At 38.3% G+C, this 27,736-nt stretch overlaps 3 protein-coding genes across 8 annotated transcripts in view; 2 read left to right on the top strand and 1 right to left on the bottom strand.

The window, feature by feature from the left end:
• LOC140136877 (DENN domain-containing protein 1A-like) overlaps positions 1-22,076 on the bottom strand; it is a 147,806-nt gene extending 125,730 nt beyond the window's left edge. For all 6 annotated transcript variants that reach the window (XM_072158480.1, XM_072158485.1, XM_072158482.1 and 3 more), the window contains exon 1: positions 21,961-22,076. In XM_072158480.1, the coding sequence (XP_072014581.1) occupies positions 21,961-21,977 (17 nt within the window). In that variant the 5' untranslated portion in view covers positions 21,978-22,076. The remainder of the gene's footprint in view (positions 1-21,960) is intronic.
• LOC140136866 (uncharacterized) lies at positions 14,412-17,189 on the top strand. Its single transcript, XM_072158469.1, has one exon. The coding sequence runs from the start codon at positions 14,412-14,414 to the stop codon at positions 17,187-17,189; it is 2,778 nt and encodes a 925-aa protein (XP_072014570.1).
• A 154-nt stretch (positions 22,077-22,230) lies between the features above and the next one.
• LOC140138170 (uncharacterized protein C1orf53-like) lies at positions 22,231-27,295 on the top strand. Its single transcript, XM_072160100.1, has 4 exons — positions 22,231-22,312; positions 23,886-24,189; positions 25,418-25,519; positions 26,756-27,295. Exons 2-4 carry the CDS (start codon positions 23,914-23,916, stop codon positions 26,825-26,827), a joined length of 450 nt encoding a protein of 149 aa, XP_072016201.1. The 5' UTR covers positions 22,231-22,312; positions 23,886-23,913; the 3' UTR covers positions 26,828-27,295.
• Positions 27,296-27,736: the final 441 nt, after the last annotated feature.

Here is a 27,736-nt window from a genome sequence, read left to right as displayed (position 1 = left end):
TTGACGACATCAAGATTATCACAGATCTGAGCATCACAAAGGCTACTATTGCTGCCGCTGACCGCATTCGATGACATAATCTCATACGAACAACACCTGCATACATGTACATGTATGCAGTGTGACCGTAGTCTAGTGAGAGAGAGGTTTGTCATTACAGACTTTAAAGACATTTTTATGGAATGTTATTATGTTCAGTTTAACTAGAAATGTGTGGTTCTCAGATTGCGTGGATCTTGATGCTAAGCATCGGCCGCAATATCAGGAAATTGAATGACAATCTCTTGCACCCAAACCCCTACATTCCACTCAAACACACACATAAGTATTTACACTTTTCATAGAAATGTCAATACTTTCCCATCAAAATAATCAAAATGTACCAAAATAATGAAATGGGCTATTCCATTGAAAATCCACACTCCCCCTGTGGAAGATTTTGTAAATATCTTCCACAGCGGGAATATGAATTTCAAATGGAATGAACACATTAGCAGCTCCATTTGAAACTCACCCTCCCTCAGTGAAAGATTCAGGTTGAATCTTTCTCAGAGGGTGTATGAAATTCAAATGGAACTGCGTAATGAGTTCATTCTTACTCCCCCTATGAAAGATATTTCCAAAATCTTCCACAAGGGGAGTGTGGATTTCAAAAAGAATAGCCTAATGGGAAACAGATTTAGAAATATACTCAATACATTGTGTGGGTGTGTATGTTTATAACTATTCCAACCCACACTCAGTGACAATAAAATCATGGGACAACACAACACATGTATCAAAAAATCAAATTAAATCTTTTAACGATTTATGACCGTGACATCAAATACAAATGAACACAGATTGTCTATACGTAATCTAGCTGATAGTATTACAACTCATTTAAGGATGCAATTAATTAAGACATCATGTCGCACACTACAATTGTTCATTAATACAGTCAACATGTCATTGTATTTCCTACATGTACTTCCTTTTTAGTATACCCGTCCAATACAAATAAATGTGTACATTTAGGGATTCAATCATGTTTCACCGATGTTCATCACCGATTAACAACGATGCGTCCGCGTCGTCTGAGTGGTTTACTTCGCGAGGGCAGCTTAAGCTGCCCGGCGTAAGTAAACCACGCAGACGCTGCCGGTATGAAGTTGATGTCGGTGATGAACAATGGTGAAACATGACTGAATCCCTATCAACAACGAAAAGAAGCTAAAGATCGTATAATTCACGATTATTTTATGAGGAATGTCAGTCAATCATTGCCACTCAGCCTTACAAAAACTTCGATGATTTCTCTTTTGATATCAGCAATAAAACTACAGAATAAAACGGCAATGTTTAGCCGCTACCTGAAAAATACTGAATTCAACTTGTAAGCTGGCATACGCACAAAGGTTCCAGGCATGGCGAATTTTACGCTCTCTCGCGTAACGCGGATAGTCTCGCTCGCGTTCGCGTATGCGATACAGTAAAAGTGTGGGTTCATCACGGATTAACAACGGTTGGCTCCTGTACAAAGGAATAGGAAGAGTTGTTGAATGTAAGTTGTTTGCTTGTAGTTGCTTGCTTGTCCTAATGTGACGAGTCAAGTGACACAGCACAACTTCATATTTTGATAATTCATATACAGGTATACCGTAAAAACTCGATAGTTAGCATATGTGCTTATTATCGAGCACTTTTAAAACATGCAAACATGAACAGCCTCATCCACAAAAGTGTAAAGCTGAAATACATGTATCTGGCAAAAATTTGATGATTTTTTTGTACACATATTTTGAAAAAATTTTCTAAAAATTTCTGTCAAAATCAATCAATATATTGGCTGATTTTACATGATTTTTAGCAAAAAGTAAAAAAGAAAAATCTCCAAAATGTAAAATCTGGGTCGGTCAGGCCCGTAAAGAGATTTTTTTTGTCTCCTAATACTTTTGAATCTGTAGTACTTCGAAGAACTGAAGTGTCTAACAAGTGCATTTCCTGGTAAATAACAGGACATCACACACATGTATGCATATTTTCCATGTCAATTCATTTCTTGAATTGGTTCCCTTTTTGTGTACCTTAGGATCCAGGTCAATATACATATGTGCAATGACGCATGAAGAATGTACTGTGAAATGTGATATTTTCACGGCATTCATTTTTTGCGATTTGAATTGTTCGGAGCAGTTTTGCCGTTTCTTATATATTTGCGATTACAAACAGTTAAACATTAAAGGCTGTGGGTAAAAAACTTTTCGCGGCTTTTAAATTCGAGTCTGATATCAACATAAAAATAAAAACCATGAAGAATTAACTGTGATACAGTTTTCATTAAAATTAAAAATTGAATAAAGAGGCATTAACAGGCAATTGATGCATATCTGTTTAATAGTTTCCTGAAGCATTGAGGTCACTAACTAAAAAAAAAATAAAAAGGTTATAATTTTACATTTGAATTCACAATTCTGGGTTTCTCTACTTCCTGTCCAATCTATTCAATTTAAATTAATATGCAAGTTAATATTGATGAAAAGCTTTCAATAAGTACATGTTGTAAACAATGAAGTATAACAATTAGCATTAAGCCACTTTTAAAAACAATGTCCTAAAATTAACCTTGCCCTATTATGGGCCCCAAGGCTGCTAGGAAGTTCATTCACATTTGGCTCTAGCTCGCCTGTCAAACAGTAATCCTGGGTTCAAAATCCGGTATGGCCAGGCTTTTTTTCCTAGTCATCCAATTTTAAGGGGGTTCGAAACGATGTTTCTGGAAAACAGAAACTGAATTTAGAACCATTTAAGTAGATTGAATAAGTTAAGCTAAATACACTGAGCAAAATAGTTTTTGTTTGAAGGAAATCGGACATACGGTTGTCAAGATATACATGTTTTTAGTTTCTTTGTATTCTATTGTTTTGCCAATATATTGATGAATGAGGAAAATTGGCAAAATGTGCTAATGAATATTCATGTTTGCCAATATTATACCAATATCTTATGAATAAACCTTCATACTACTTTTATTTTATATGATTTTGACATGAAACTTTGCCAATGTGTTTCTATGGCTTAAAACATTACCATGTGATTTTCCCGCCCATCTAATTTGCATATTTGCATAATTAATTAGCAAATTAGATTTGCGGGAAAATCACATGTTAAAGGTTTAGGTCATAGAGACACATTGGCAAAGTTTCAGGTCAAAATTTAAAGGTAAAAAGTAGTATGAAGGTTTATTCATAAAATATTGGCAAAATATTGGCAAAAATTAATAATGAGCACATTTTGCCAATTTTCTTCATTAACTTCATCAATATATTGGCAAAAACAATAGAATACAAAGAATCTTTCAACAGCAATATCTCAAAAACCGTTTGTCCGATTTGGCTCAAATTTTAGAATTAAGATTATTTTGCATATGGTCATTTTCACGGTAAAGGGTGTAACTTTTGATTTTTAGGGTCAAAATTTCAAACCACTTAAATATATTTCTGTTTACTGAAATCATGCATAGAAGCAACTTAATTTCAAGTAAAATAATGTTTCAAGGCTTAAACCTTTTGATTTCTAATAAAAAATTTGACATTTGCATAACATTTTGGTTAAAATCTAAGAAAAAATGTATTTTACATAACCTCAGAAAATTTTGACATGAAAGCTGGAATACATGTGAAATTCCATTCCAAAGTAAGTCAACAGATATAAGTTAAATTTTATACCATGTTTTGCTATGTTTGTAATTGCAGTTTTGAAAATTTTTAACATCAAGTGTCATTTACAATGGAAATTTCCAAACCTTAAACATATTTTTAAGTTTTAATTGGGTTCCTAAAATAATTTGAATGTCTAACTTCATGTACAAATACTACTTGATGAAAGGAACCTCCCAGCCAAGTTTCACAGAAATTGGAGTTATTTTTTAGAATTGGCAATTCAAGCGATTTGTGTTTCGGAGGCTTCAGTTAACAACACAGGTGATCATAAAAGTAAAATATTTAGCTAACTACTACAAGTTGACATAAAAAATAGGTAAAAAATATCACAATTACCAATTTTCATGCTTTGCTTCTAAGTATTGAATTTCAGTTGTGACAAAAATTAAATTATCACAGCAAGTCATTTTTTTGTTTCGGAGGCTTCATGTTAACAATTGTTAAACATTGCAGAAGTAGTTTTTTTGAAAACAATAGTGTTGGGATCATCTAAGCTGTTATTTTCTTGTGTGTATTGAATCAATGATTCTATGCGGCAGATATTGTAGATTTATCACACATTAATTTTTTCACCCATTTGTTAAGTATGGTGTTTTTTGCATGTGAAGCCTCCGAAACAGGCTTTTTAAGGTATCAGTATATTTTTCAAACATTAACCATAATGTCAATTTTTTTTTAAATTTATGACATTCTGCACATATCAAGTAATAATTACAATGCAGATATCAGTATGAAACACACCAATTTAGATATGCATAGATGATAATTAAGTTTACTGTTGTTTGGAGGCTTCATTTGTTTCGGAGGCTTCAATTGTTAACGGAAAGTTTGTATTGGGTCCCATTTTCAAGCGGTGATATATATCTCCACGATTTAAAAACATGTGACTTGAGGATCTAGTTTGCTACATTTTAATAAATAGATTGGATGAGCTCTTTTATTTATATTTGCACAAGCTTGCTGAACAGTTTGTTTGGAGGCTTCAAAAAGTTAACGGAAAAACGGCTATTTGAAGTCAAGATTTTATAAAAATTTTAAAAGCTTGCAAATCGGCTAATTTTTGTTACCCATTTCAAGTTAAGATAACAACTGTTATGAATCAAGAAGAAGTGAAGAAATAACTAAGAATTATGAACCAAAGCTACACCCACAAAGTTTGTTAACAATTGTTAACGGAAAATGAAGCCTCCGAAACGATAAATATCGAAGTCCGGTTCTCAAAAATACAGGGCCGTTCACAATTAAATCTAATGTGGCAGTGTTTACTGAACATATGACTGTACTTTCAGGATAAGAAAAATTATCCATGAACTAACTGAAGAAAACACAGGGTTTTACAAAAATGTTACTGTTTTTATAGTTTTTCAAAATGGCAATATTAAGTACATTTAAGCCAGCTTAAACTGAACGCAGTAACTCCCAAAGCTGATTATGCTACCCAAGGTAGCTGCTAACTAGATGACTTATGTGGCCAAAAATTATGGAATTCTGTGGCTTTATTAGAACACTACGGATTAAAATGTTAAAAATCCAAAGTTACACCCTTTACCGTGAAAATGACCATATCTCTCTGCAACAAGTCTATTTTAATCTCAATCAGAGCAACTTGATTTTGCCTTTCGTACCACCTTAACCCAATATTGTTTTCTTTCATGAATGTGACACTGTACATTGCAGTATTAAAATACATTTTGTGCCCTTTTTTTGAAAAGGTACAGTATGGGTGCAGAAGAGTCAACAACAGACCTCAGAAAAACACATTCTGCATTCAATGCATGGGCAGCAGAGGCTCGGAAGATTTTAAATATGGAGGGAGGGGGAATGGCGCCTGGCCCAAATTATTGGGGAGGCCCAATGGCACTTTTTCATAGCCACCAAAATTATTGGGGGCACCACAGATATTGGAATATGTGTTCCAATATCTGTGGGGGCACCCACTGGGCAGTGTTGCCATCCCATGTCTGTTTTGCTTTCAATATTAGTTGATGCATATTAAAATGACATAGGCTACCATCGCCTGATCAATTCAATCAATCAATCAACCCCCTTCCCAGAAGGCGAGACAATAAAAATTGATGACCAAGTGACCACTTACTTAAAAATACTAAAGATGGCTTTCTAAAATCTCAAAGTTGATATTACAAAAAATTTAGTATTAGCCACCCAGGCTGGTATAGTAATAGGATCCAATCCAATCCTGAAATCAACCCAAACAGTAATTTGGATAAATTCCCATTTCGTAAATATCTTTTTTCAGGAAGTTGAGTCACATGGCAACCAAAGTAAGTTCAACATGGGTGCACTTATCAATTGATACAATATTTTCATAACTATCCTGTTAGTGTTATACGGGGGTATTCAAGTTTGGTTTTGGTAGGGACGTGCGCTGAGATTTTGGAAGTGGACCCATAAATATACCAATTTTCAAGAAATTTGGACCCATTGATATACCAAAAGTCAAAATTTTTGGCCGAATTTAACCAAAATTGTCTTAGTTTTTACAAATTTTCCCAAAATTTTGAAAATTTTGGCTAGATTAAGGAAAAATTGGGCTATTTTCCGAAAAAATTGAGAAAATTTTGAAAAAAGGACCCATTCATATACCAAAATAGGCTTTGAAAAAGGGGTCATTGATATACCAAAAGGCTGAAAATGCTACCCATATTTGCGGCACGTCCCCATATGGTCATTTGTACTGAGTACCCCGGGTGTTATACCACATCATTACATTTTTCTGGCTAATTGGGAAATTTAAAAAATAGCACAACATGTTTTCACAGGACATTTTGTGATTCTATTATAGCATTCGCTTTTTAGGGTATGGATTTATTTATTCACAAAATAAATATTCCATCAAATGGAAGATTATCGCTCGAAGCAAACCATACTCTATGAGTAGCAAAAAATGCAATCTTTGCATAACTGAGATATACTAGTACTTCATTATAAATAAACCACAAATGTCATCCTTGAACCATAGAAACAATCTGGCCAGTAGCTGTAGGCATAGAAAAAAATGATCTGTGTAATTTAATAAATCGCTATTAGTTTTAGCACTAAGTAGGCCCTAGCTAAGGGGCTGTGCAATGATTATGAGCCCTGGGGAGGGAAAATTGGGGGCAAGAAATGTTTGGCGAGCGAAAGGGGGGGGCAAGCAATTTTTGGCGAGCCGAGAGGGGGGGGCAAAGGATTTTTGTCACACATTCATGGGGCGTGTTTTAAATAAAACACTCTAAAAAGGCTTCGGAAAACAGTACAGAAATGCTTTATTATGCAAATTTTCCAGCTCGCTACGCTTGCAACATATCTAGACCATATGGTTTGCAAATTGGGATCCCAAAAATTTGGCATGTGCAAGGGGTGGGCAAAGATTTTTAGGCGAGCCGAGGGGGGCAAGCGATTTTTGGCAGGCCGAAATATTTTTAAATAAAATACATAACTTGTTACCGTGCAACTTGAATTTTTAAAGTAAACTTCAAATGAGTTATGACCTCTTCATAATTGTAAACATTGTGAAATAACAAAATATTTTATGGATGCTGTCTTAAAATAGGTGTAAATTAATGTGGCCAACAACATTTGCACACAACCATCATATTGATATTCGGGATACGCATGGTATGGTACTACAAACCCAACAAACAGGCCTCATAAACTGAGAATTCAGTAAATGATTTGTTTTCCTTTGTTTTTAACTCCCATTTGCTCTACTGGTTACAAGGCTGTTGACAGGCTGAATGGCATTTTGTAAATCAACCTTGATATAATTATAAAAATTACTTTTGAAAGGGAATTTTGAAATGATGAATTCAACTACATATACTAGTATTGGCATTTATTTAAAAAATAGTTAAATGTACAGGTACTAAATGTACTTTGAAACAAACAAACCTTTCCATTTCACTGCCAGTAAATCAATTGTGATATTAATTAAAGCCGGAAGTATATTGTATTATAATAATCCAAGAAGATTTAAAACCATCCAGTGGAAAAGTGTGCAACCTATAAATCAGCAGCTGAATAGAACATTACAATTGTATACTATTATGCATTGCATATAAATCCCTATCTATGCAGTGGTGGCACCAGAGATTTTTCTGGGGGACAATGGGGGGAGGCAAAGGGGAGTTTGGGGGGCCAACATTTTTTTTCTAAAATTGGGTGATTATGGCCCAAAACAGTGGATCTTTGGTAGTTTTTTGTCCTGTGTCCTGGCAGGTGGGGGGAACAGTGGAGGTTAAGAAAAAAGGTAAGAAATCAAACTCCATATTCCGAAACTTAAGCCTGTGTTCTGAAATCAGAAACCCACCCATCCTTGTCTTATATCTTAAGTTGAGTGTTGTCCTCGAACTGTGATAGCCCTCCATATCTTCCTGTCTTGCACTGCTGTTACCATGTTGTCAGTAGATTCAAGTCCTATGTCTTGTCTTAGGATGTCGACATATGTTAGGGCGGGTCTTCCTTGTTTTCTTTTCCCATGCTTCGGAATCCAGTGCACCAATTTAGATAAAGGTTCTGTCTTGCTTCTGTAGCAGTGGCCAGCAAACCGTGTCCTTCTTTCCATGATCTTGTCTAATCTATACCAAAATTTAACCCTCAAATATAAAACAACTTGTCTATACCCATGGAAGGGTCACTGGGTTCTCCATATTCTGAAACTTAAGCCTGTGTTTTAGGAATTATTTTTGTGTGTGTTACATTTGTAGGTTGATACACATTTACAATGATAAGTGCATGGTCGTGCAATGTATTTTTTCTTGTGTGTGCATATATTTTAAAATATGGGCAGCACATTTTTGCCATTAAAAATTGTGCAAGACACAGAGGCTTAGTTTTAATCCATTTGCACCTCTGGTAAAAACAAACTTCACCTGTGATCAGGGGTTTGAATCCCCATGGAAACAAACAACTCGTTCATCTTCTCTCTTTTAAACTTCCTTTTAAATCGGTCATGCTAGCCTTGATCAAGTCTTTCTCCTTACTTTTTCTCTATTCATGCTATTCTTAGGACCCATGGTCGAAGTATCATAATACTGTAACTGGATTCCCTCAGATTTTTAGTCCGGTCAGAATTTTTGTGTAGGGCTGGCAACATGAGCTAGGGAGGAAGTATACCTTGTGGGCATATGGCGTGCATTTTGCTCAAACACTACCCCTGCAGTGTACAGTAGGCCTATGCCTGGGGTAAAGTATCTAGCAATTCATATGTCAAATAGATTTTCACAAAGATATGATGGTAAATAATTATTTTGAAAGAATAGATATTAACTTCAAAACTTTGGAAAGAAAAAGTAATTTTTGGAAGATGTGGCAATACTGGCAAAGCTTCCATCAATTTTACATTCACTAACTATGGACGCCAAAGGACTTGAAAACAAGTCTACGGTCATGCAAGCTTCCTACACGGCAATCAACAAGTCCCCAAGTTTTCATGTAGCAGGAGAGCTTGATGTATCATGGTAATTTGTTCAATTTTCAATTTTGACAATCTTTTTACTGTGTGACACAACTCTGCATTTATACAAGATGGCAAATATCTCAAAAAACATGATGTATTGTTCTTTTTCCCCCATAATTTTACACATTCTTGCCACTTTCTGCTCATCTGATCACCTTTTCATGTGACAGATGTAAGGCCAAGTAAAAAATAAAACATGTTTCACGTCCGGGTTTTCGACAAAAAAGAAGGAGGAGGGGGCCTTTTATTTTCTATTTTTTATCGCAAAATTGGTGTAAATACCCATACTTAGAGCTGTTTTACCGTATACAATAATGCCTGGAAAAAAAAGGAGGCCCTTTTTTTATTTGTTGTTCTGTGAGTTACACCCCCTCCAATGATCACAAAACCTTCCTAAAATGTTTCTTGTATCTTAACAAAGCTACAGAAAGCATTCCAACTTCCTAGACATATTTTTTGAAAAGTTATAACTGAATTTCAAAAAATAAAAATATACTTGAGGAAACCTCAAAAAAGGAAGCGGAGGGGACGTGAAACGTGTTTATTTTTTTATTTTGTCTTATGGATATTTTATGAAGGTACATTCGTTTCTTGCTGAAACCAATTATTTTTAAATTGTTTTAAATAAAAACTTCCTAGAAAAACAGCTTTCAGATGTTTTAATCTTAATTTTTACCTCTTAATTTTACCTCATAATCCAAATCCTGCCCTGCTTTACAAAATCTGGCATAGTCACAATTAGAAAATTATTTTTGTAACTTAATAATTTCTTTTGAGATGAAAAAAAATGAACTATTCATCACTTTTTTTAGTTTTTGCCGCAGAGTCTTAGCCAGAAATCAGAAACCCACCCGTCCAATCTATACCAAAATTTAATCCTCAAATATAAAACAACTTGTCTAGATACCCATGGAAGGTTCACTGAGTTCATTCAAATATGTCCTGATTTGGCCTTTACATGTCACTTTGAACAAAATACTTTGCTTTGAATTAGTCCCACTTTGAATACATGTACATTGTATACCGGTACCCTTATCATCCGTTTTACAGATCACATTTCACATCTGTAAAATCCATTAGATCTACCAGTCTAAAATTAGATTATTAGCCCCTCTTAAAGACGGAAGGCTGGCTAAGACCTTGTTTTGCCGGCAAAAACTGGCAAAAAACTGTTTTTGCCAAAACCGCAGAAGGGTACCGTACTTGATGTAGGGCCTATTGTTGGACGAAGCAGCCAAAAAAATTATTTTCATAATGTATCGCAATCAATATATTATTGAAAAATAACACTTTGATGTTTGCAATAGTTTATTCTAATATACATGTACCTCAAAAACTTGCTTGATTTATTGATTGTTAATGAGTTGTGTACGTTTTACAAAAGTGTAGTTGTTTCAACCCTCTTTCCAGCATAACTCAAGAACCACATGACCATACAAAACAATCTGTGATAATTTTTCTACACACTTGCAATGAAATGATCAATGCAATTTTTGCCAATTTAGCAAGATGCTGTGAACGACAAAATCACAACAGGTTTGTTAACCTTAAAACTGTGGGGTTTTTTTCACGACAAAATCCTGCGAACCCTGGCACATATGCAGCGCTGCCTGATTCAGCCCCAAGAATAGATGTCATCTTATTTTATAAATTCATATCTATAAAAAAATATGAAGAGCTTGCCTTTATTTCCAAACCGTGTTAAGTCCACTATCCCATGTTTCTGATTTCCCTGTGCGATTTCTGATTTCCACTCACTGCTGCGAGGGTGGTCATGCGTGGTACAAGCATGACATAAATGATAAACAAAACATATTGTGTGCAAAAATCAAAATAAACAGGTGCGAGTATTGTATGGTAGCAGTGCCGTACTATTACGCTGACTTTCGTATTCGGCGAGGAGGACGATTTCGACCTCCTGGTTTGTTTACAAACAGAGAGGTAGACAAAAAACCGTTCCGCTTGTCCAAACACTCAAGTATCAGAAGGATGGTCCACAATAGCGTGATTCACGTAACCTGAATAGGGATTAAAAAGCTGTCACGTAGAACCATGTGCTTCTATTGTCCAATTTGCCATCAAGATTTCATATGGAAACAGTTCAGACCCAGTATGTTGGTGCCAATTTAGGCTTTTATGCATTTAGTGAGGTGCGCCCTAAATTCAGTAAGCGATCTAAATTTAGCTTTTCTCTGGACTTGCGCAGAAGTCGTGTAAACAAGCAGACAGACAAAATGGCGGATATTAACCCGTGGTAATTACAATTTGTTCTACCACTGAATACACAAAATCACTAAAATCAGACTAAATAGCTATCTAACAGTATTGTGAATAATCAACAGTATTAAAGAGATATTAAAGAATTGGTTTGTAAGTGAAAACTGTGTTTGGTGCGTATGTTCAACGAATCCCAGGTTACATTCTGCAAAGTAGGGATCGATCTGTCTCAAATAGGCCAAGAGTTCGTTCGTCAGGGCGAAGTTTTGGTAAAGACCCTACATTAAGTAGAACAAAAGATAAATGTTCTAAGTTGAACAAAGGTTTATGACATGCTATAAGGTTCATAAGTTGAACCATTGTCATAAAATAGATCAGGTATTGCCGTAGAGTCGCAAGTTGGCGAGATTTATGGCAAATAAACAAGGTTCTATTTATAGAGCAGTGCAGTGTCGAGTGACAACACACAGTGCAGTACGCCTGTGTGTGTATACTGTATTGCAAGCTTTTCTGTGATATCAATGAGGGCTGTTCAGCAATCGGTACATGTACATGTGTATAGGAAATAAGCTTATAGAAATACAGTACGTCTGTAAACAAGCTAAAAGTTATTTCAGGGCTATTCACATGACAGTGCATGTACATCTTTATAGCATACACGCTTGATAAATATAAATCAAGTCAAAGAAATATCAGTCATGTGACAGTGCTTCCCATGTCTGTTCAGCAAGCCAAGGATATTTAAATGAAAATCGAGGCTCTACAGTGTTTTGTGTGCGTAAACTCTGTATAGCAAATAATTATTTGAGCAAGCTTATTTAAGCAAAAATTAAGATTCTGCATATGCATAGTACGCCGCAAATTTGCGCGTAACAACGCATACACACATGCAGACATACTCCTATTGATTTTAGGATTTAAGGCAAATATACACGCACGTCTGTCGCTTTCTTGATTTCGAGCATAAATCAAGGCTTTTCGGCTAAAAATATTTGCGTGCTTTGGCGAAAATAGGCCTACATCGGTAGGATTCGGTACAAACTGTGTACAATAAATCGCAATCGCATAAAATCGTGTGTAAACAAACACGGCATTATAAGCCACGCCATCGCATGTGTGTCAAAGCTACAAATTGTACAATTGAGGAGCTTATTTAAGCAAAATTAAGTTTTGGTGCTTTTCGCATATTATATTGCATCAGCATAGCACGCCCGCAAATTTGTGCGTAACAATAAGACGCGTCCCTTTCTTGATTTTAGGCGTAATCGAATCAAGGCATACATACACGCATACAAAATATATACTTGATTTAGGGTGCATGCAATAGATATACTCCTTTCTTGTTTTAAGGGCGATATTCGAATCAAGGCATACTTACATGCAATACTTACCCTTTCTTGATTTAAGGCGAACTCGAATCAAGGTCAATATACATGCATGACATACTCTTTCTTGATTTCAGAATAAATCAAGGCTTTTCGGCAAAATTACTAGCGTGCTTTAGCGAAAATAAATTTGTGTCGAAATTGTGTGTAAACAAACATTGCCTTAATAAGCCACGCGTATCGCAAATGTGTCTAAGCTACGACTGAGGGCTCCCTTCATCCAACAAATAGATTGTGAAATAAAGTTAAGGCACAAAGAAGTAATAAAATGAGTAATAAAAGTACAAGTTCTGCTCAAAGGAGTAGTAAGAGATCATCCAGTACTGCATTATCCAAAGGGGCAGAGTTAGCCCTCCTTGAGGCAGCCACCCGAAAAGCGGAGCTGCAATGCCGCGCCGAAGCACTCAAATTAAAACAATCTCTGGAAAAAGAAGAGTTTGAGTTGCAGGCAACTTGTGAGGCAAGAGCAAAATATTTGCAACAAAGGAGGGAGCTGCTAGCCATGGAGACAGAAATAAATGTCGAGGAAGCAAAAATAGCTACATTAGAGAAATACGATGACGAATCAAAGAGCAGACGAAGCAGGTCGTTATCAGAAGGGCTTCCACTAATTTTAATTGACGATAAAGTTTCTGTGAGTCGTTGGTTAGAAGATACCAAAGAAATTCAAGGCGCTACAGGCCCAAATCCATGGGAAAGTCCATGTGACAAAACAACTAAGTTGGAAATTGCAAAAAAGCAAGTCAACATGATCTCTGAGGTGCACTGTGATGTACGGCAACCAAAGAAACAGTTGTCTACCAGTAGTCCAGTGCAAATTTACGCTCCGCCACAAAACGACACCGTCGGTCAAGTGGATATGGGAATATTGTCAACTAGTAGTCAAGTACAAACCAGTATCACACCACAAAAAAGACGCCAGTCAATTGCCGTCAACAGCAGCGCCGGTGAATGTGGGAAAGTTGTCAATTAGTAGTCCATTGCTAATCAGTATACCACCACAAAATGACACAGGTCAATTGTCAGCCATAGCAGTACCGGTGGATACAGACAGAGATCAGTCAAAAGAGATCAAAACTCCAGCTGGACAAGTCAAGACATGTCCTGACGATGACATGCAACCACAACTAGGAAATTCATCCTTATTCATGAATGCAAGCATGGGTCAACCTACGAGTATGACGGTTCCTACCATGGCAACACAGAGTGTAAACAAAGAGAGTTTACAACAAAGGGATCCAGCCAATAGTGACCTTGGCAAGTTAACGCAATTGCTCATCACACAACAAGTTCGAGCACAACTGCCAGCGCAGAAGATCCAAGTATTTAGCGGAGATCCGTTAAAGTTTACCACATTCATGAAAGCCTTTGAATACGGAGTAGAAGACAAAATTTTAGATAGTAGAGACAGAATTAATTACTTATGGCAATACACCTCAGGTGAACCCAAGAGCTTAGTGAACAGCTGCTTGTATTACACAGACGCGTAATGAAGGATATATCAAGGCAAAGCAGCTACTTACCAAACGGTTTGGAGACAGTCACAAGATTGCACAAGCTGTTTTGAAGAAAGCAAAGGAGTGGCCAGATGTCAAGGAACAGGCTAGTTGCCTTAATGAATTTTCATTATTCCTGCTAGAATGCCACAATATGATGCAAGCTAATAGCCCCTTGAAAGAACTGGACAACACAAGTAGCCTGCAGCTGTTGGTTGGTAAACTACCATATAGGCTTAAGAACTTATGGAGAGCCAAGGTGTATGATTTGCAAGAAGAAAAACTGAGAACCGTTGGTTTCAAAGACTTGGTCGACTTTGTGGGTCGACATGCACAGATCGTCTCTAATCCAGCCTTTGGTACAATTAGCAGCGACACCAAGAGTAATACCAGAAGTCAACAACCACATGGTAACAAACCAAAGCCAAGAACTTCAAGTTTTGTTACCGGCACCCAAAGTGAAGAGAAATCACCTCGAAAAAAGTGTCTTCACTGTGATACTTCTACACACACACTGGAAGTATGCAGGGTGGTCCAGAAGAAACCATATGATGAAAGAGTGGCTACCTTGCGGAAATTGGGCGTGTGTTTTGGCTGTGTCAAGAAAGGGACTCACCTCGTCAAAGACTGCACAAAAAGAGTTAAATGCATCACATGCAAGGGCAGACATCCAACTGTTTTGCACCGTGAAAGAGGCGAAAGAGCCCCCCAGAAGTCAGAAGTAGAGGCATCGACCACATGTGGTTTAACTGGGGCAGGATGCATCGCATCAGTATTGTCGGTTGTGCCTGTAACTGTACTGTCAAGGGAGACGGGTAAAGTAGTCAAGACCTATGCTCTGCTTGACAGCAAAAGCACCGCTGTATTCTGCTCTGAGGATCTTAAGAGTCAATTAGCTATGAAAGGAACAAAGACTAAGATCAAGATACAAACTATCAATGGAGTCAAAGACGTTAACACACACAAGTTAACAGGTTTGGAGGTAACAGATGCGGATGGTAACATTAACATTGAACTACCCGATGTTTATACCCAGGACTCCATACCAGTCCATGTGAAAGATATAATCTCCAAAGAAGACCTGATTCCATGGCCATATTTACAAGAAATAACAGTGCCTGAGTTACTGAAAGGACAGACAGTCGACCTGCTCATTGGGAATAACGTCCCAAAAGCATTGGAACCACTGGAGGTCATCCAGAGTCAACACGACGGTCCCTACGCATGTAGATCAGCATTAGGCTGGGAGATACATGGGCTTACAAAGTCAAGACCTACATCAACCAGTATGGCTTCTGTACATAGAATCACCGTGGAGGACTTACATAATGAGTTAGTCGATCTGTACAACCATGATTTTAATGAGCGGACGATAGAAGACAGACCGCAAAAGTCAGTAGAAGATAAGCGCTTCATGGATATGGTGGAGAAGTCCATTCAACTGAAGGATGGCCACTATCAGATCAAGCTGCCACTCAGTAACCAGGAAATTAAATTCCCAAACAACAAGCCAATGGCAGAAAGCAGAATCTCACACCTGAAGAGAAAATTCCAAAGACAGCCACAGTTCAGGGAAGAATACAACAAAGCCATGAGCGACACACTGCAAAAAGGATATGCAGAAGAAGTCCCTGAATGTGAAGACAAACCAGATGCAGGGAAAATTTGGTACCTGCCACACCATGGTGTCCTCCACCCTAAGAAGAAAAAGCTGAGAGTAGTCTTCGACTGCGCTGCTTCGTACAAGGGAGTATCTCTCAATAAAGAACTGCTCCAGGGTCCGGATCTTACAAATTCTTTGGTAGGAGTTGTTTCAAGATTTCGGCAAGAACCTGTCGCTTTAATGGCAGACGTTGAAGCTATGTTTAACCAAGTCAAAGTCCCTGAGCAAGATAGAGATCTTCTTAGATTTCTGTGGTGGCCAGATAGTGACACAAGTAAACCCCTGACAGAGTATAGGATGACAACCCACCTCTTTGGTGCTACCTCATCACCTTCGTGCTCCAACTTCGCACTGAAGCAAACTGCAGTGGATAATGAGGATTTCTGCAGCATAGATGTTGTTGAAACTATAAAAAACAACTTCTATGTTGATGATTGTTTGAAGTCAGTGGCTTCTGAAGAAAGCGCAATTTCTCTGGTTAAGAACATTAGCTCGACACTGCAGAAGGGTGGCTTTAGACTTACCAAATGGGTGTCTAATAGCCGCCAAGTGATCGATGCAGTACCCGAAGAAGATAGAGCACAGGGTATGAGATCTCTGAATCTTCAAGACCGTCTGCCGGTTGAAAGAGCACTGGGTGTTCTCTGGTCTGCAGAGTCTGACACTTTTGGCTTTAAAATAGATATCAAGGACCACCCACTGACCAGAAGGGGCCTACTGTCAACCGTCAGTTCGGTGTATGATCCACTCGGATTTGGTGCTCCCGCAATTTTACCAGCAAGACAGATACTACAAGATCTATGCAGGCAAAAATTGGGATGGGATGACAGTATTCCCAAAGAGCATCAACAAAAATGGCTGGAGTGGTCATATGAATTGCACAAGTTGGAAGAGTTCCATATTAATAGGTGCCTAAAACCACCAGGGTTTGAATATCCAACCACTGTCCAGATGCATCACTTTGCGGACGCCAGTGGTGTGGGTTATGGTACAGCATCCTACATCCGACTGATCAACAGCAGTAATGAAGTACATTGTCAGCTCCTCATGGCGAAATCTAGAGTTGCACCACTGAAGAAAGTAACAATTCCTAGAATGGAACTCACAGCAGCCACGGTTGCAATTAGAGTGGATGCAATGCTACGAAGAGAGCTACAAATACCTATAGATGAGTCCATCTTCTGGACAGACAGCACCACTGTGCTCAGATATATTAACAGTGAATCTGCTAGATTTCACACCTTCAGTAAGCAAATAGAGTCGAACTGATTAGAGAAGGTTCTTCACCCTCACAATGGCGACATGTTGATACGGCACGGAACCCGGCTGATGAATGCTCGCGGGGTCAAACAGTAAAGAAGTTTCTCAGCAACTGCCGATGGACTAGAGGTCCTGAATTTCTATGGCAGGGAGAGGCTGAATGGCCAAGTCAACCATGTAACAGTGATGAGAACCAACTGGATAATGATCCAGAAGTCAAGGCGTCCGTTAACGCCATTCAAGTAGAGGAACATGAAGATCCTATCGACAAACTACTGCGACATTATTCCAAGTGGAATTCCTTGAAGAGAGCGGTCGCATACCTACTGAGACTCAGAAGAATGCTGCTGCAAAAGGCTAAAAAGAAAAACAATGCAGCTGCCAAATGTGACAAAGAAGAAACCCAACCTAGACAACTCTTGGAACCAACTCAAGAGTCCCACCTGTCGGCGGAGAATCTCCAGGAAGCAGAGGAAGCAATTGTTCGCTATATCCAGCAAGATGCATTTGCTAAGGAGATCAGTGCTCTGAAAGCTACGCCAGATCAGAAGATCGCGGGTAAGAAGAGACAGAAAGTGGGTTCCTTAGACAACCTGGATCCTATGATAATTAATGGGATATTACGAGTTGGTGGAAGACTCCGCAACGCTCCTATGCCAGATCATGTGAAGCATCCTATGATTCTGCCAAAGAACCACCATGTTTCAAACCTGATTATAAGGCACATTCACGAACATGTCAACCATCAGGGGAGAAACCACGTTTTAGCGGAACTGAGGCAGAGATTCTGGGTAATCAATGCCAGTGCAGCAGTGAGGAAATTAGTAAAGCGGTGTGTTACATGCCGCAAATACCAAACCCGCGCCGTCACACAGAAAATGGCAGATTTGCCAGCCAGTCGTCTTCAGCCAGAAGAACCAGCTTTCACATGCACGGGACTTGATTACTTTGGCCCGTTCAACATAAAGCAAGGACGCTCAATTAGAAAGCGCTACGGTGTGGTATTCACATGCATGTCGTCTCGAGCAGTACACATAGAAATAGCCGAAAATATGGACACTAGCTCTTGTATAAATGCATTAAGGCGTTTCATTGCTCGACGAGGTCAAGTCAAGGAGTTGATTTCAGACAATGGGTCAAACTTAGTTGGTGCCAACACAGAACTGAAAAATGCGCTAACAGAATGGAATCAAGAAGAAATTATGGCATTTACTGCGAGTAGGGGCATCAAGTGGAAGTTCAATCCTCCAGCAGCTTCGCACTTCGGCGGAATCTGGGAGAGGCAGATACGCACTATTCGCAAGATCTTGCAAGCTATGTTGAATGAACAGCATATCAGAGAGTGCCGAGATGACGAACAGCTGAGAACATTGATGTGTGAGGTAGAATCCACCATCAACAGTAGGCCACTTACCAATGTATCAGATGACCCCAAAGATCTGAATGCGCTAACGCCCAATGACCTATTGCTTCTTAGACCAAGTAGCCTAAGTGCTCCTCCACCTGGTGTTTTCACCCAGAAAGACCTATATTCAAGAAAGCGGTGGAGACAGATGCAATATTTAGCCGACATCTTTTGGAAGAGATGGTCAAGGAGTATTTGGTGGATTTGCAGAGGCGCCAGAAGTGGTTGTGTCCCCAAAGAAATATACAACCAGGAGATATAGTGTTAATCGTAGACAACCAGGCACCACGCAAATCATGGACCTTAGGCCGCATTCAAGAAACATACCCAGACAAGAATGGACTAGTCCGCAGCGCCAAGATCAAAACACAAACAACTGAACTTGTGAGACCAGTCACAAAACTTTGTGTATTGCTTGAGCAAGATAGCCCATTACAAGGGCCCAAGGACATGAACTAAAATGACATGGCGAGCCCCCGGCGCCTAATCTGGGACACCAACTGGAAGTTTACTTTTAGTTGATGGGGGTACTGGAAACCCCAAGTCAGATGAAAAACAACACTGACTTTAAGGGCTCTGAGCCCATCCAGCCATCCAGTCATTATTGTGATAAGATACCAGTGTGAGAGCATGCAGACACTACCTGTACCAGATACCTACCAGTGTGGGGTGAGTGTGTACCTACCAGTGTGAACCTATCAGTGTGAACTACGAGAACCATGAAGACATGCAGAGGTTGGAGCCGTGGAAGTTTCGACTGCTGATCAACATGGTGCAGGTTTGCAGACAGCAGTCTACCATGTTGACTGTTGTGACAAGCAAAGTGAACTTCAAACTTTATTTATATCCACTGAGGAAGTTTCCAGCACCGAGGATTTGCACTGTGAAAATGCTGACAAATGTGGTAAAATGATAATTTGCCAGGTGAAGTGAAATCCTGATATGCAGCCGCCCTTGTTGGGTTTCCTTAGGATGTCAAAAGGGATTGTTTTGTTCTGAGTTGGGCCTTTTTGTCATATTTCATTTGCCCATGGCACAGCATATCATATTTCATTTTACTTTGCAATAAGTCACTTAAAATTGAGATCGTGGACAATTTCAGCAGCTTAATGTGAACTACAGGTACATGATAACATGTACATAGCCACTGATTGGACATTTGCTTGAATGGCAGGTTACAAACATTGGATATGAGAGACAGTAAATGCATCGTTTTAGAGCCGGCATAATTTTTGTGAAATTTGGTTTTTATAGCTCATTGGATTGAGGCTGCTACTTTCAAAAATTGCCACACATCACATGTCAGCACGCGTAGTTAAATTTCACACAGTGCTCCAGTCAACAGATTGAACTGTTTACATGTATTGAACATTTGGATGGACAATAGAAATCTACAAACAAGTTGTATAAAGACAACTTTAAATTTCAGCCTACTGACATTTATGATTGAGAAATTGGTTGAGTTTAAATTAGTACAAATTTGGACAATTCTATCTAAACTAATCTTTTTTGGTTTAAATTGAGTTTCACAGTGTGATATGGTAAACATTTGGGTTTCATTTCTGGCAAAATTAATTGTCAAATCTTCTGTGCATTTTGCACTGTTTTTGTTTGTGAAATGTTTCATTCATTTTCTGTGGAAAGTTTACTGAATCACGCCATGAAGTATCTCTATCAGAACAATCAGGATTTAGAAATCTAGCTTCATATTCTGGTTTACTCCGGTCTTTGAAGTGGATCATTTTATTCATCATTTTTAGGATTAGCATGATTACAATTAACAGATCATGTTGGTAATGCTCGTTATTGCCTCATTAGATTAGAAGTGCCTCTTTAGGTTTATAACATTTCCCATGTGCACTTGAGGCTTGAGTAAAGTTTAATTTACAGGTATATACATGTAGCTTCTCCGTGTGACTTGGTATGTTTGCTGGGCTCTTGTTTGCCCTGCCAATTGTTTCATCCCAATTGCTCAGTGCATTTGGCACTGTTCTTATTTTTGGTCATTGTTTTTGAGTATTTACCAGATCACATGGTGAAGTGCTTTGTTTACAAATAAGTAGAGTCAATAATTTGCACAAAATATTGTGCTTTTGTGGTTTGGCTATATTTAGCCTAAGGTATTTTTCAATTGTTCAGTTTTAGATTTAAACCTGCTCAAAGGACCATGTTATATTGAGTTGGATGATTTTGATATCATCATCATCATATGAACTGTGAAAGGACACTATATAGTATAACTGCTTACAATGCAGCTTTCAAAGTAGCAATGCTACTCATTGGTCTTTAAAGAGCCAGAACAGTCTATGAAAGAAGGACAACTTGACACATAGCAGAGTTAATCTTCATGATAAGTTTCTTTATTGAGCATTCACCTGCATTCAGATGTTTGCTATTTACATGAAGTGTTGTCAAATATGTTTGAGTAATCCGCCTGGCCGCATTTTTAGTTTTGGTCACTTCGTTTCACATTGTTTGATATTTTGGAGTGAATTTACAAGGTGTCCGTTTCTAAATTGGGCACTCAATTGTTGTCAGTCAATTTAGGAGTAATTGAAAGCGCAGCGTTCAATTAGGGGCCGGAATGTTGGTGCCAATTTAGGCTTTTATGCATTTAGTGAGGTGCGCCCTAAATTCAGTAAGCGATCTAAATTTAGCTTTTCTCTGGACTTGCGCAGAAGTCGTGTAAACAAGCAGACAGACAAAATGGCGGATATTAACCCGTGGTAATTACAATTTGTTCTACCACTGAATACACAAAATCACTAAAATCAGACTAAATAGCTATCTAACAGTATTGTGAATTATCAACGAGTATTAAAGAGATATTAAAGAATTGGTTTGTAAGTGAAAACTGTGTTTGGTGCGTATGTTCAACGAATCCCAGGTTACATTCTGCAAAGTAGGGATCGATCTGTCTCAAATAGGCCAAGAGTTCGTTCGTCAGGGCGAAGTTTTGGTAAAGACCCTACACAGTACACATGGTACACGATCATGTCAGAAATTAATATTTTGTTCTGGGTCTGATTATTCGGACTAGTATGGTAGTATTGAATTCGCCAGCGCCGGCGCGGCATCACATGAACATGATTTGCCATCTGCCTCCTTTCTGTACCCATCGAATATGTGTCAACAACCCTCAGACTGTCATGACTGTAGGAACCCATGGATGCGATTCATGTACCTCCTTTCTGCATATCAATCATCATGCATTGGCATTTACATACATGTAAACATTGCTGATTGAGCACTGAGCAGATACCGAAAGTGTTTTATGAAAACAGACACACACATACTGTAGACGAAAATAACAAATTACCGATATGTATAACATGAATTCTCTGATTGATAGGAATACTTAAGAGTTATACTTACAACAACCGGCTATCCATTTTGATTGTCAGAAGAGAAATGTCCAAAAATACTTCCTGAAGTTGCACGAAGAGTTTTACATCAGTTCCGCATATCGGCCATTAGCAATTACTACGCTGATATCCGCGAAACTATTGCTCCGTATCCAAATGCGTTGTACGATTAAAAGAGCAAAGAGAAACACGGGACATATCTCATCCACACACTTCGTGCTTCGCTCAAACAGTGAACAGCTGATTGATGTTTACATTCATTCAGGATGTGAGAGCCAGGAGAAGTGTATGTGCCAGGATTTTGATGTGGGCTGGATCAGCAGAAATCCAAGAAATAATACTGCTTTGGTTGAGGATTGTCGGTAAATATAATAAGACTTTTTTAATATTTTTAGTTTCTGTTTTGCACAACGATGCATCTCATGTTGACACCCCTGACCCTGGGCTTTGTAACTATAAGCTTTACTTGAAGCTTTAAAAATATTTTTTTTAAATTCGGATTTTTATAGCTTTAGTGGTATTTTGGTAGGTGTTCCCCCGGAATTTTGAGGTGGTGGGTCTTTGGGAGCTGACGACGTACCGGTAAAAGGAAGTCTTTCGGAGCTGCGAACCAGTAAAATGGGGTCTTTTGGAGCTGCAAACAGTCAAAATCAAGGGTCTTTCTTGGCTTTTTGGTTAAAAATTGCCTGAAAAAACAGAAATATGAGGAATGAGAAATTTTTGGGTCATTTTAGAGCTGAAATTATCAAAATCAAGGGTTTTTTCGAGCTCTATTTTGGTCAAATATAGGGGTCTTTCAGAGCTACGAAATCAAAAAAAGGGGTCTTTCCGGGGAACATATACCCATATGGTCATTTGTGTTGAGTGCCCCCGGTGTAAAGCATGGATCAATTTTCATGATCACTATTATCATGTTTTGGATCCAAAACATAACATAATGTTGAAAATCGGACTGTCAACAGGACCTTGCCATAGCAGTTAGCACGGCCAACAAAGTGAATTTGTGAACGTGTTCATCAGGACTGTTATTGAAAATAAAAACAAATTTCATAGTTCTAGTCCAATAAAATAGCACTAATACTGTGGACGTTTCGAAATCTGTCAGATTTCTTTATCAACACTGATGTTGTTGTGACAACCTTCTGTTGATAAAGAAATCTGACAGATTTCGAATCGTCCACAGTAAGTGCTGTTTTATGACTAGAACTATGAAATTTGTCTCTAAAGTTAATTTGTGTTTTTGGTAGTATTGGATGCTTGATGTCAAATCTTCATGAAAGAAGAAAATTATGTGGTCATCGCCCGTTATCTTAACTCATGGTAGAAATCGCCATGGTAGGTTGAATCCACAGCCAGGCATGGCCATTTTATTCCGACCTTTATATGAGATGCATAATTAGCCAAGTGACCTGACTAAGGCTACTGACGATAGCCGTGGTAATTGATTTCTCGCTGTGTGAGTAAGCTTGTATACGACATTGCGGTCAATGGTCATACTGCCTCCACTGGAGTAGTGAGTGCAGCTATAGCTCATGCCGCTGTAGTCCATACAGGACCAACGCATAATAGAAAATTAGAATTTTGGTCAGATTTTGAGTTCAAGACGCACAGCCTTTTCTCAAGACGCAAGCTAGCGACTATCATATCTGTTTAACACGTATTTTCAAGTGTATGAGACCACATCTGGTTTCTTGAGACGAAATCATTTACGGGAGATATTCATCATTTTCTATCCCGGTATCCGAAGATTTTCGTCTGATATCAAAATCGTGCATAGCAATTCACGTGTATCGATCCCTGGTATTTATTTTAGTATCTCTGCTGCACCAAATAATTATTAGCCAGGCGATGTCGGTGTGTGCCGTCAAACAAATTATTTTGTATAAAAATTAATTTAACCCACACTGTTTTGTTTATTTTCTTTTTCTTTTCTAGAATTTAGGACAACTTTATTATCTGTGTAATGAGCCATCTTCGGAAGTTAGTCACATCTCAAATCCTTAGATGTCATTTATTTTACAAATCCAAAGCAGTTTCTGCAATAACTAGTAGTAGTCACCGTCATGGTATAAGTAAAAACTCAAGAATTTGTTTGAAATATCTGCCTGGGTGTTGCATCAGGCATTGTAGTAATGAAGGCAATAATCAGAAGGCGACAGCAGCGCCACCAAGAGTGGACCTCAGTAACCTGACACAAGAGGAGCTTGATATTCACTTCATTCATGATAAAGCATGCAAGGTAATTACTAAAAACATCAGAAGAATCTTGGTATATTGTCATAAACCCCTTACGCCTCTTCCAGCCACTTCCGGTCCTGCCGGGACTCGATTACTCAAACCCACGACCCTGGGATTAAGAGGCGAGCGCGCTAGCGTATAGACCAAAAGAGGACTTCCCTGTCAAGATCTATAACACTAACACACTTATACCTCCGTGACATGCTCCCCCTCCTCATAAGGCGCGTCCTCACGCCTTACTTCCTCTGTTTAAACTGGTCGTCCTTGATACAAGGCATACTCGGCCAGACTGGTCGTCCTTGATACAAGGAATACTCGGCCAGCCATTTTGTGAACGCCTAGCCCTTTCCGATTGGTGGACCCCCCTGGTGTTAAGAAACACCAGGGAGCAGGGACCACCGCTACCACCATTTATGTCACAAACCCCTCACGAAAATATCCTGCACCTACTCGAGCCACTTCCAGTCCTGCCGGGACTCGAACCCACGACCCTGGGATTAAGAGGCGAGCATGCTAGCGTATAGACCAAAAGAGGACTTCCCCGTCAGGTCTATAACACTAACGCACTTATACCTCCGTGACAATATATTGGAATTTTATTTGACCATAGATAAAAACTTGTATGTCACATACATTTTCTAAATCAAAATGAATATATTGGTACTTGGATATGTGATTTCTTGGATCAGGTCACGTCATTATGTATATACTTGTCCCAGTCGGTTTGTGTTCCTCCGTCACTAAACAAACCGTCTGGCGACAACCTGTAAAATGATGATCGCTGATGAATTTCCATATAAAACTGTTTTCAATTGGCTATATGACATGACTTTATGTAAGTGATACTTAACATCATGGGACCCCACTATTTGTACATGTAGATACCGCAAACGCAATATACGCTAGCTTAGCAGCCACTGAGGTGCCAATCGTCTGATATCGCCTTTTATGTCAGTGACTTGCAGCACGTAGCCACATACTCACATACTTTGTGTGAATTTATGTAACCGCATAGCTGTCCATCAACTGCTGAATGCGCTGAATCCCAGCGGTGATTGACAGCCAATTTTCATCTTAACATTTTATGATGATGATGATGATGATGATTGGCCAATCAGAAAAGATGTACTATGAGGTTGCCAGACGGTTTGTTCAGTGAAGAAAGAGAACAAATCGGCTGGGACCAAGACTAATTATGAACTTCATTTGTCTTCATTGTTTTCTTCTAGACTGGTCAGGATACTTATATAGATCCTGCTACTGGGTATACAGTGCTTACAAGGGTCTTTCATATCAACAAGGGCAAATGCTGTGGAAATGCATGTAGACATGTAAGTAACATACCATAAAAACTTCATAGTTATCTAGCGCTTTTAAAACATGCAAACATGAAGAGCTCCATGTGAGCAAATCATTGATACACATAGTTATAGACGAACAAGTAAACCTGCAAATTTGTGTCTCAACCCCATTAGCTCAGCTCAGTTGGTAAAGCGCCGGACTATGGTACAGTTTCATGTTTTCAAAAGTGCTTGATAGTAAGCACATATGCTAACTATTGAGTTTTTACAGTAGATATTGAAACAATTGAACTAAACAAAATACAAGAAAATGCATCATTTGGTACTGCTTGTCCATGGTTAAAGCTAGCTGAACCATGCTGTGATCTTTGTGTAATGGGATTTGGCTGTAGATGCTGATAGCAAATTATGCAAAACCGTTTTTTGTTTCACAAGACATTGATTAATATTGTTCATTTTCAGACTATGCTAAAATGGTAAACTCTTTTTAGCCCCATACATGACAATCCAAATTATGTGGGTTATTTTCTCTAATAGCATTTCTCATCTAAGGGTTTAATCTCTCTTTCAAGTTCTTAGAGCAAAGAGATGCTTATTTCTTTGGTTCTTAACAATGAAAAAATGTGATAACACTCTAGAAAGAGAGATTAGGAAAACAAGCAGTGGGTTATAGTACCAGAAGGCCCTATCTGCAATACCTGTCCATAGACAATTTGACAATTTCTGCATTTTATATTGTACATATCAAAAGTATGACACCTCGCAGCTACATGTAATTGCAAAGGGCTTTCTTGCCCAGAGCCCAGATGTCTACTCCCGGGTCTACTCTATCTCCTACAAACACATTTGAAATAGCTGCCAGGTGCCATATTTTTAGGTTGTGTACAATATAGAATGCAGAAATTATCCAAATGTCGAATAGGGCAGCTATTACAGAGATAGTACCTTCTGGCACTTGTGTGGGGAGCTGTACTACTTCCTCTCTCGCCACATGTGTAAGGAAGGCATTCAGCATTGATTTGTTGCCTATACAACATGACTACCCTGTATTCCTAACTTTTAGGACTTGCAAGCCCAATTTCTGACTTTGTTTTCAAAAAGTCTTTACAACAAACAAATGATCTAGCACTACTGCACCATATATTTCTGTATACAAAAAAAAACTTAAAAAGAAAAATTCATGCAAACTGAAATATAACACAAAGATTCAAAATGCAATTTTCATTATTTGTACCAATTCTTTATTTCTCCATTCATTGTTTGTAGTGTCCATATAGCCACATGGCTGTACCTGAACAATATCGCACCAAGAAATTCAACTCGTCGTTTTATGTTTGATGTAGCAGAAGTATGCAGCATGAAGTGATTGACAGAATGCATCAGGACTGCCAGGCTGGACCAGTATAAGATTATACCAACAGGGATTCTCTTTAAACCCCATGATAGCTACCTGCCTATTGGTCAAATCAGCAACATTGTTAGAATAATTTCACGACACAAAAATTTTGGAGTGAATTATTTGCAAAGCTCCATTCTGATTGGTGATTTATAAAGTGCAGATATCACGTAATTGACCAATCAGAGGCAATGTTAGATCGGCAGGTTGCTCAGGGGCTTAAAACAGCTACAGGTGTAACCTATCAGAGAACTTGTGTAATTGGTTCAATGGAGAAAATGCTTATTATGTGGAAAAGTGACTGAAGTAAATAAGTGCTTTGCATATCTTAATGCACTGTGTGCTGGCCATAGCGTCAACATAAAAAGTCCCAAGTTCCAAAATAAGCATTGAACCAATACTAGGCTTGTTTGTACTTAATGCATTTCATGCTGATTCCAAAATATATGGTTATGAAAATGTGCAATTGTGAAATTTTTGAAAATTTGAAACTTGTCGTCTGCAGTCGACCCTCGTGTGGAGAGTTTCAAATTTCAAACCAATGTCAACTGCAGATGACAAGTTTCAAATTTTCTTTTAAAATTCAAAAAAATGGTACATTTTCATGACCATATTTGGAATCAACATGAACAATGCATTAGAATGAGTACAAACAAGCCCAGTATCAGTACCAGTCAAAACATCCAGAAAACACAGCATGAAATTGGGCAAAAATACCCTAAAACAGGCTGAAAGTCAATAAAATTGCGGAAATTTTGGCCACAAAATATCTAGAAAAATTCAGTATGCAGTTATTTAACCTTTAAATAATAAATGAGTACCACAACCAATAATACACTGAAAATTTTTCT

Source organism: Amphiura filiformis, chromosome 17 (assembly GCF_039555335.1).
Source record: "Amphiura filiformis chromosome 17, Afil_fr2py, whole genome shotgun sequence".
In the NCBI taxonomy this organism is placed as follows: Eukaryota; Metazoa; Echinodermata; class Ophiuroidea; order Amphilepidida; family Amphiuridae; genus Amphiura; species Amphiura filiformis.
Note: the sequence above shows the minus strand (reverse complement) of the source record. Positions and strands in the feature narration are given on the sequence as shown.

Coding starts and splice junctions, on each gene's coding strand:
- LOC140138170 (XM_072160100.1), top strand. CDS start 23,914: ATGAGCCATCTTCGGAAGTTAGTCACATCTCAAATCCTTAGATGTCAT. Junction 24,190..25,417: donor TTCATGATAAAGCATGCAAG/GTAATTACTAAA, acceptor GTTTTCTTCTAG/ACTGGTCAGGATACTTATAT. Junction 25,520..26,755: donor GTGGAAATGCATGTAGACAT/GTAAGTAACATA, acceptor CATTGTTTGTAG/TGTCCATATAGCCACATGGC.
- LOC140136866 (XM_072158469.1), top strand. CDS start 14,412: ATGATGCAAGCTAATAGCCCCTTGAAAGAACTGGACAACACAAGTAGC.